A 10,813-nucleotide genomic window follows, 5' to 3' on the forward strand; every position below is an offset into this window, starting at 1 on the left:
CCATTTACATAAACTGCGCAACGGAAGCGAATGCGAGAATTTCATCAGGCTTTGTGTGATTTCGCGTGACACAGGTCGGTTACGAACACAGACGGTATGTTTTTTTAACAAGTGAACATTGTTCTTCAAATAGAAACAAAGATGGAGTAGAATGGTTGAATATTTGTGTTGTATTCGTGTGAAATCAAGCAAGCGTCGAGCGAATTTTGGCAGCACGCTTTCCTACCTGCTTTATATTTATGTGTCAGTGTGCAGCGGCAGCCAGCGTTTGTTGCAGATGAGCATTTAGACGGCATTTACAGAAAATTGTCGGCAATAATAGGTGAAAGAGAGTATAGAAACATTAAGACTTTGGTAGTAAATAGATTTCGTATTTATTTAGCATTATATTTTATTGAAACGCTTCAAGTGCCTGTGCAAACGAGAATTGGCTCTATAGAGGCTCCATGCTAGAGTAATTTACGTTCTTCCTGATCTACCTTTTGGTTATCCGTCTCTCGCTCAAAACCCTTGCACCTAATCTCTACATTTTCAAGTTTAACCTTATCCCCTTGTCCATCCTTGAGTTGAGGAAGATCTTCTCAGTCCAACTTCAAGTAATGAAGTATGAACCTCCCCAAACTACGATGGCCTCACCTAATAACTTCTCATTTGATGCAGCACTGCATGCTGTACCAGAATCTGACTCTCTGCTCTTGCCACCATTTCAATCAACTGGTTTAACTATTAAAACGTAGGTTTCACATATTTATATCAACCGTTTTTATATTTTCTCAACTGTTCTGATACTTACCAATACTCCTCACATAACAACAACTGTACATAGTAAGGCTAACATGTTATAGAATACTCGCACAACATTCTTTCCACAAATATATGCACCGATCTGCATTTCAAATGAGATTGTTTATATATGTTAACAAACCTAGCCTGTGATTTTTGCTCTCGTGAGACCAGACCCCTGTCGCTACACTAGGTTAATTACCTTCGTATACATTTTCCAGTCTATAATAGTTGCGTCAAGTAAGCACATGCGCGCGTTTTGTGGGACCGTTTGAAGATTCCATTATCGTGAATCTGAAGATAGCAGGCGCACATTTGCGGTTCATCTGCTGTTTTATAGCTTATAACAGCACAGATTTGTGGTGATTGTTGTGCCGGAGTAATCTAATATATATTTGAGTTCGTATGTATGTATGTATGTATGTATGTATCTTCCCTATAGGCGGCCAAACCGCCCAAGCGATCTGGATGCAATTTTCACAGGGCCATCTCTTATACCCGGGGAGTGTTCCTAGCTGAAACCGTCAAACTCACCGAAAAATCCGTGAAAAACCCCTCAATTCGTGAATCTTCACACAATGTCAGCACTGACTGTACAGTGCTGCCACACAGAGAAAAATCGATCACTCATTCCATCAGCTGCTGGTATTGTGAAACCGAAACCGATACTAAAACAGAGCACAACCAGGAACCTGTTCAGAGGTTACGACTGCATTGTTTATCAAGAGGCAACCCATTCGTACATGCTGTTAGAATAACTTTTTCTTATTTACACCATATTACTATTATGTTCCAGGGGTTCTACGTTGGGTTGTGCTGTCATATAAATGTCATACGTAACCGTTTTTTACCATGCTTATTATCTGATTAGACTGATTTGTAAATATTTATAGAGATTCACTATAGTTTAGTATGAGTATTATATAGTTTGAGAGGTTACGATTGCTCAAAACATCAACGCATAAAGACGCGTACCAAGTCAGTAAACATTCTTTTATAATTACAAATTTCCCCACTCGCTGGCCTGTCTGTATACTATATATCGGCTTTTTTTATTCATGCTACGATTTCAGAATCCATTGTACCATTCGAAAGCTATGCCTTTTCTGATTCAGTAGAAAAATTCCTTTATTTCAATGTGCACGGTTGCGCGCCAAGCATTCACTAGACAATATCCAATGGACACAGACCCCACTGGCTGGCCTGTCTCTATCTATACTATATACCCAATTTCGTTTATTCATCCTACGATCTGACAATGGATAGCTGTACGTGGTGAGCTCAACAGTTCGAGACGCCAGCAATCTCTACATATTTCCACAGACAATAACACGCAAACCATTGTTTATCAAGAGGTTTTCAAATGAAGACTGCAACCCATTCGTACATGTATGCTGTTATAATAACTTTTTCTCATTTACACCATATTACTATTATGTTCCAGGGGTTCTAAGTTGGGTTCTGCTGTCATATAAATGTCATACGTAACAGTTTTTCCCCCATGCTTATTATCTCATTAGACTGATTTGTAAATATTGATATTGTGTGTAATGTTATATTGTCGATTTTTACCCAATGTTCCTATTGTGTCCAATTATTAGTAGTATGAATTAGTAGCACGATTTTACCCAGCGCAGCGGGTACCCGCAGCTAGTCAGTAATAAGTCGGCTAATAGGTAAGACCCAATTTGTCTACACTTACTGACTTATGTAGTTTGAGGACTAATTCGTGACATAGTCAATTTAACAGAGTCAACCGTTTCGTTATGCAGGACCACGAAGGCTACGATGGATGTAGACACCTCATCCTCTGATTCCAACCACAGTGATGTTGGAGTGCTGAGGCCACCAGGCTTTGCTCCTAGCCTGAAGCGGTCTAATAGCGCCCCCATGATCAATGCAATAGGACTTGAACATTCCAGGTTACAAATCTCATACATTTTATAGCAGCGATTAAATTCTGTTAAATTTAATCCACATTTTCAAAGTGAATCTTGTTCATTTGTGTTTTGTGTAGATTCTCTGAAACTCACTTTTCTCATATGGGCAATGCTTCAAATGGAATTAAATCAAATGTATTTAAATGAAATAAAATAAATTAGTCCATCTATTCTTTTAGCTTGGAAGGCGAAAGCTTCCCATTGTCGGCGTTCCACCGCATTCGAAGGTTTAGCGCTACCTGCGACACAACTTCAGTAAGAATTCTCAATGTAGTTACAACCAGTCTCGCTGCTGTTTATTATCTGACAGGTTAACTAGTGGTGTATTTCTGGATGCCTACATAAGGCCAAAACAAAATATAGGTGTGGTTACGGTTTCCCGACCGGCCCTATTTATTCCCAGCGACCCTAAACATTTTATTGTCAATTTTCTTTAAAGTAAAAAAAATAAATAAATAAATAAAATAAAATAAATATGAATTGGACAGTTCCTGCTTCAAAAGGCACAACGCACATCCTTCGGACATGGTTCGTAAATAAAATATTTCAAGAAAATAAAATGTTTTCCCTACCTACCTACTCTATTTTTTTCGGCAGGTAACGGTAACCACACATATATTTTGTTTTGGCCTAAGCACTGGCTTTTTGTTTGTTGGAGAAATAATATTGGGATCTAAAGATCGACACTTCATCTATTTCTAGCAAGCTTGATACATGATTTAGCTTTTCCTCTATTCACAAAGTAGCACAGTATATTTTTAGTTATATTTGTTTTTGCTACATGATCGTGTATTCTGATCGCAGTCTGATTCAGGCTTTGCTAGCTGAGTGACTGAGCGTGATTTTTTCTTAATGTTGTAATGATAATGTTTCAACTACATAGCTGTTTCTTAGTAGAGATTACCATTGCAGAATTTATGTTTTTCATAGGAGTTGAGTTTTACAGATGTGGTTCATGTTTTAAATGACCAGGTCACATGCTAGTTACGAATTGATTATTAAAGTCGTGCATTTTGTGGCATGAAAAACATGTTCTCCTCACAGATATAATGCAAACCCCTTACATGAAGGGAGTTAAAATTTTGAAACCGTTTGTCAATCAGTTATCTGTACTTCCTTGAACAGCATGAAAAATTTATTCAGTACAATAGTTTAGGAAGAGGGATAAACAAGAACACTAACATTAGTTTGCTAGTTTTACCTTTGTGGGTGGTACTAGCATTTTTTTGCAAATACTTATTAGGGTAACATACACTTTTTACATATTGTAGCCATCGCCACCAATAAGAGTGCCATCTAGAGTGAGTCAGATAAAGCAGGAGGAAGGCATGGATGTAATGAACACTCGTGAAGTTCGCCATGAGAGGTCAGCACAAGTATTTCTTTCATTGCACACAAACAACAAATCGGAAAAATTGATATCGTAGCATAATCCTACTGTTTAACATGTTTGATTGAAATTTTATATAATAGTAGATGATTTTTTGAGGGTTTTTATGACAAATGTGAATGCACGATTATAGGAATTTGTACGTATATACCATTATTTTTGCACTTGCTATCATAATATATCCTAAAATTCTAGGGTGTAGTATCCCTTTAAATAGGTAATCTTAGGCACATATTTTGATCCAACAGCCAGCTTACTTAGCATATAACCTTTTTCAATTCGTAAATCTAGCATTTGTAGCATTATAATATGACAAATAAAGACCTGTAACAAAAATTACATTATCGTGTTCATGAAAGATGGATCATAGCAAACCAAATGCTCTTTATTTCCCAATGGATTCGATTTATTGAGTTTTTACGTGATGGCTATTACTAACTGTAATTCTTACTATTGTTATCTGTGTGCTTCTATACATATCAGGGAGTTTCGTTCTGCAGTAGAAATGTCACGATCATGGGATGAACTTCGTTTGGTAAGTAATGTTATCTACATTGAGTCTTACTGTAGTACATGTATCTCATCTCAGCCTCTTTGCACGATTCTGATACTGAATGTTGTTATATTCCACTATGTCAACTTGTCGAATTTCAGGACGAAACTGCAAATGCAGAAAAGAAGTCCAAGCCCATCACAGAACCTCTCGCGTTGCATATCACCCCGTGGCCCCATGCTAGTACTTCCAGCTCACCTTCTCCTACTAGAGGAATAGGCAAGGTATAAAAGAAGCAAGTGATTTATAGTAAAACGCCAAAGTAAGGCTGATCTATAGCCTTCATTAGTAACTTTATAGAATACTGGTATTGGATTTCATCTCATCAGATAATCATGCACACCTCCTGCCATCTGGTGAGAGCTCACGCAAACAATCTGTACAGTTTGACAAAGACAATAGATTGCCTTTTGAAATTGTCACTCCAGTTAATAATTTGGATTCATCTCAAAATTAAATTAGTTGCTATTCATTACTAATATTTGCCAAACAAATTTTACATCTATGTATTAGTATGTTTACAGAAAAAAGGGAGGAATGTTCTATTTTGTTTGTTTGCTGGATCATTTCAGCAATGTTTTTCTCCATCGATGGGTGCAAGAATACGTACATCCTCCTACTCACCTAGCCCAAGCCCCAGTCCTACGAGGAAGTCATTTACGAGGTAAGCCGGGTAACGTTATAAGAGTTATCCATCTGTATGTGAGTGTGTGTATGTACATGTGGCATGCATTCAGTGTGTGTGTGTGTGTGTGTGCGTGTGCGTGTGCGTGTGCGTGTGCGTGTGTGCGTGTGCGCGTGTGCGTTGGGTGCGTTCTTGCGTGCATGTTTGTGTTTCTGTGTCTGTGACTGTGTGAGTGCACATTTCTATGTATGTACATACATACATGTGTACCTGCACCGGAATGCTTGGGTGTGTGGACATGCATTCATATGTGTGCGTATTATATATACTGTGTTGTGGCTGGCTGTACGATTTGTCACGCAATGTTGTAGCCATTTGTGAAACTAAAGTTTACTTAATAATTGACCGTGGGTGTCATTACAGAAGAAGTCTGAGCCCTATCGCCATACGGCCAAGTTCACTAGCAGCAGTGAAGAGAAAGTGTAAGTTGCATCAGTAAATAAACAGCTTATTTTGTAGTCAGTTGCTACATAACCCAGGGTCCATATAGCCAATGCTCTGGTTTCTTTGTATAAATGTATTTAGTTCTCCCATATAGATTAATATTTCCCATATATCTAATCATCATATATCAATTATCAATGAACTAATGGGAGTGTCCACAAGTCACAACCTGCTATCAGTATTTCTCCTGACTATAATCGTGAGCGATGCGGCTGGGTTAAATAAGTGCGATCGCCTTCATATTTAATGTGCCTAGCGCATTCCTGGCGAGTAGCAAATGCGGTCGTGCCTGCACTGTTTGCTCTGACCTGTGGCAACGCTGATCAATGTACGAGGGTCCTGGGTAGGAGGAGAACCCAGCACTAGGGAGTGCTGGCTGGATAATGATTTAACGGGGACCAGAGAATTTGCAGCGATTTGGCAGCAATTTCAGCAAATATTGAATGAGGCAGATGAGAAAAATTAGCGAGGTGGTCCACCTTGCTCATGATATACCAGGGGAAATGCTGTCTTAAGCCCTGCGCACATTGACGAACATTTTGCTCAAAAACATTATCGTAACAACGTTCCATGAAATGTTCGGCAATGTGCGGTGAAAAAAGTCGCCGAACATTTGTTCCGAACAATGTTTCTGAAGATCGGAAATGTTTGATATCTCGAACATTGTTCGTCGAATGTTCGTCAATGTGCGCTGAATGTCGAACAGTTCTAAGAACATTTGTAAAGTAGTAACCAATAGCAGCACGATATGTGGTCACATGATTTTTGTGCCCAATCATGCGCCGATCACGTGACTCTTTACAACACAGCTACTAGACAGCGCCACGAGATTGTTCGCTGCAAAATGTTCGGCAATGTGCGCTCAGCAATTGTCCACCCGCACATTGCCAGACAAAAACATTTGTTCGGACGAACATTTGTTTGGGAAAATGTTCGGCAATGTGCGCCAGGCTTTATGTAGTTTACCATCCATTACCTTGTGTAAAACAACACCAAGTGTCCCCGTAAGTATCACGTTATGATGATCTTGTTTTACAGATGTTTTCACTTAGCGGACAAGCTTCTTTTACATTAATGAGGCATGATAGTATTTTATGTACATCTAGTGCATAGGGATGTTTCTGTTATCTCCATCTGTAGTTGACAGCGACACTGAGGACCCGCGAAACTACATGAGCCCACCGAAAAAGTTCAACAGTGCAGTATCGATGACAGAACGCGATCGAGTATTGATCATTCCTCATCCACTCACACACAGGTGTGTTGCTGTCCCAGCATATGCAATTACTCTACGATTCTAAGTAACGCAATAATAATGTGATTTCTGCTCGTAGCTATTGGTCTAACCTCCTGATCCACTCGTAATAACTATGCCCCCTCTTATATAATTATTGAAGCTGTAGTTATACATGTTTTATATGTGCAGATGCCAAAATTTCTTCAGCACTTCATTACTAAGCATTGTCTCTAGCATATCCCATTACAGTACAGATTGGTTAAACTGCCTGTCAATCATGGGTGAATGGCACATGGGTCAATTTTGTCAAATTCTATGATGCATTATAGAAATGCAATATTTTTTACTGTACTATCGCTGTTTATCTTAAATGTTCGATGCAGTTTTTACGTTGTCTTGTAGTTTATCATCAAGTTCTGGAAGTATGGAGGAAGACAGCCCTGAGCCTAGACTGCCCTTACAGAGGCATTCCACACACAACTCATCTGACGGTACGTATGATGATGTTTGCAATGTATACTATGCAGTAGTAAATTCAATATCATTCAAGAAAAACTGAGCACTCATTACAGTGAGAGTAATGTAGCCTCCGGTAGATATGGTACGTTAAATGAGGTGTCACAGTGTTCCCTATGCGTACCTACGTAGGAATAAATGCTGCCGTGCATCTGGAGGTATTATGTAATAATGCTACCATACTTGATCAAGGTGCACCCTTGTTACAGTGCCAACCAGCTGGCTGGAGGACACGCCATGCACACGCGACTCGTGGGACAAGTCCGACATCGCGACGACGACGACAACGATTGCGCAGTCTCTCGCGCTATCGGTGCCATCACCGATGACTCACGCCCCGTCGTCCGACAGCTACGCGGCGCAGCCACCTCCTGCATCTTTCCCATCGCAGCTGCCGGTGGCCGGGTCGGCAGCTGCCCAGCAGCCACTCACGCTGCAGCAGAAGCTGGGCTTTTCTCCTCCACCGAGCAGTAATACGGAGCGTGCACACGCGCCAACGCAGGTGCCCTCGTTCTGCGTGGCGAGCCCGGCGAACCACGGCTCGCACGCTCACACGTGTATGACGACGACGGGCTCGCAGTCATGCACCGAGCCGACGCCAATGCTGATGGATGCGCAACCTGCATCATCACAGGGTCCCCAGGGGCCTGTTGCTAGCTTCTCGGCAGTGCTGCACAATAGCGGAGGTCAGACCGAATCCTCATTCCCCTTCCAGCCGGTGTCATAGCTGCAACTGGCACCATTAATTGACGTATTCGTACGAGGGGGGTAACCATGCGCCGTTGGATATTGTTACTAGGTTGGTTGAGCAAAACCAATCTTGTGTGTATTTACCATGTGTGCATGCTTGTAGACTTTGCTGCACTTCGTAACCAAGCATTGCCTTCTAGAATGTCTTATCACAACAATGATTTCTTAGAGCTGCCTGTCAATCATGACAGGCAGATAGGTTAATCGTATGTTACTCATTCTACTGTGTTGTTCTTTTTGTTGAAGATACTACTGCGAAATGGATTAATTTACATAAATTTTCCTACACACAGCATTTGTGGTAATATGTGAATTGATTCGAGGATCACCTTTTAGTGGGACATTTAATATATTAGTGAACGTCTATGCCCTGTAAATATACTAGTGTTTCCCATCCAAACATTGCTCTGTGTGAGAAGTATTGTTTCTCGTGTGCCCAATCAAAGCTTTTATTGCAAGCATTCTCATGCGTGTGGCTCACACTATATATGCTATTGTGAAGAAGTTGCGTTGTTACGAAAGCACTTTTAGTAATGCAAACAATCTGAGTGCATCCAGTGTTTCTTTAGCAAAGGTTGGTGGTGTGCATACTACTGCTGCTCCTGCACTCTCGGTTGTTCCATATCACATCAAAACCTATCTTTAGGTGTTACCGATGGGAATAATGAGAGTGGCAGTATATATACCTGTGCCACAGTCACTCTCCGGGTGTAGCAACGTTCGCTCTATTACTTCTATGTAATAGCAGAAACCTTGTGATCGCTGTTGTCCATTGGCAAATATCTCCCAATTGTGCATCGAGATATTGGCAATAGTTAACATTGCTGATGAGGCCCTAAGTAGTGGAAACCATTATTGATTGCTGCACCCACCTGCAAATATTGGGGAAGTGTCGAGGATGTATTTAATCGGGTTTCCTACTGTCCGAATGAATATTATTGTAGATTATTTATTGTTATCTATGCGCATAATAATGCAATGATGTGACAACGCAAATGTCAATTTCCCTGCTTATTACCACGTTTGTGTAACTTATTATTGTTGCTGTATATATAATTTGAAGTGTTGGTTTTCTGTAGGGTCAGCAATTTTATATTTTAATGGGCAGAAGTATGATTGCTTCTGGCAATCATTGATGCCTCGGTAACACTATACTTTGGTACACTAGTAATTCACTGCACAATGATTTCATCTCTGGGAAGCACTTGTTAACATCTAAACCTGTTTTGGTCATTAACATTTGAAATAGCTTATGCAAGATTGAAGAATGTTAAGCAGCTTTTGTATATAATAAATATGTCATTACTGGCTTGATTCGTAAATAATATAATACAGTGTATATAGCATTGCAGAAAAGTGTATTGTGTGTGGTTTTGTATTCCTTGTAATGCATCAATCACTCGTGATAAGAATAGTAATATTTTTTTTTTTAACTATAGAATTCCTACCACCGTTCCTCTTCTTCATCTACTTCACGCGTGTTCCCTCTTTTGATCTCTTCTCCCCGCCTCTAACATACTCTATCACTCACTCTCCACCCATTTGACCCATTCCTCCCTTCCTTTCTCGCCGATTTTTCATACACTGTTCCGTATTATTTCTCCTCTCATCATTGTATCTCCTCAGCTTTCTATTAATTACCCACCTACGCGTATTCCGTACCCCCCCCCCCACTCACACAGATTAGTCTGGCAGTAGGCGGTGAAATTCAGACTGGGGTAATCTCAGACCGTTCTGGAATTGTTCGCGCAAATTATATCTTATCCCGGGTGCCCATAGGGTTTCTGACAACGGCCCCCAGGCTAAGATGTAGTTTGCGCGAACAATTCCAGACCGGTCTGAGATTACACCAGTCTGAATTTACCCGCCTATGGGCACCCGGGTTAAGATATAATTTGCGCGAACAATTCCAGACCGGTCTGAGATTACACCAGTCTGAATTTACCCACACACATTTTATTCATTAATTATTATAAAATATAATATCACTATAATTGTAATTCTTAGTCTAAATGTGTTATTTTCATCTTAATATTAAAGTTACGAGAGGGTCTTGGCTCTCGTAATGTTATGAGGATATTTGCGAGGATTTTTCGTTCTCGTAACATTACGATGTATCTGTCAACGGTTTACGAGTGGAAGTTAATGGTAAGACTAATGTTGCGACTAATTTTTTTTCCTGAAAAACACGTCAAAATCATTAATTATCTACCGCTAATAAAACAAAACAATACATTTACAAAATGGCGTATGGCATTTGTTCTCTTGTTTAAATGATTACCATGCTTGCCACAACTCTCGCGTCTCGCGTTACAGTGTGAGAATTTGTCTTGTTGTGCAGAATAAATTCATGACCACATCATTTTTCATCAAATATTATTTATATGTGGTTAGCCATCATAATATGCATAAATAACTGTGATGTACAATAAATTTGTATGAATTTGAATTTTGTAATCGATTCTCATCCAATCAGCAGCCTTGTGATGAAGTTCCTGTTATCGTAACTTTTCTA

General features: G+C 39.9%; 1 protein-coding gene across 2 annotated transcripts in view; it reads left to right on the forward strand.

Annotated features, from left to right (window-relative positions):
* LOC106809259 (mucin-5AC-like) overlaps nt 1-9,649 on the forward strand; it is a 14,818-nt gene extending 5,169 nt beyond the window's left edge. Inside the window, exons 2-11 of one of the 2 annotated variants that reach the window (XM_014812266.1) lie at nt 2,556-2,705; nt 2,903-2,978; nt 3,995-4,089; nt 4,597-4,648; nt 4,768-4,890; nt 5,239-5,330; nt 5,715-5,773; nt 6,936-7,053; nt 7,435-7,523; nt 7,758-9,649. In XM_014812266.1, the coding sequence (XP_014667752.1) occupies nt 2,572-2,705; nt 2,903-2,978; nt 3,995-4,089; nt 4,597-4,648; nt 4,768-4,890; nt 5,239-5,330; nt 5,715-5,773; nt 6,936-7,053; nt 7,435-7,523; nt 7,758-8,275 (1,356 nt within the window). In that variant the 5' untranslated portion in view covers nt 2,556-2,571 and the 3' untranslated portion in view covers nt 8,276-9,649. The remainder of the gene's footprint in view (nt 1-2,555; nt 2,706-2,902; nt 2,979-3,994; nt 4,090-4,596; nt 4,649-4,767; nt 4,891-5,238; nt 5,331-5,714; nt 5,774-6,935; nt 7,054-7,434; nt 7,524-7,757) is intronic. The other variant, XM_014812267.1, reaches the window with a different exon arrangement.
* Nucleotides 9,650-10,813: the final 1,164 nt, after the last annotated feature.

This window comes from Priapulus caudatus, unplaced genomic scaffold (assembly GCF_000485595.1).
Source record: "Priapulus caudatus unplaced genomic scaffold, Priapulus_caudatus-5.0.1 Scaffold340, whole genome shotgun sequence".
NCBI classification, from domain to species: domain Eukaryota; kingdom Metazoa; phylum Priapulida; class Priapulimorpha; order Priapulimorphida; family Priapulidae; genus Priapulus; species Priapulus caudatus.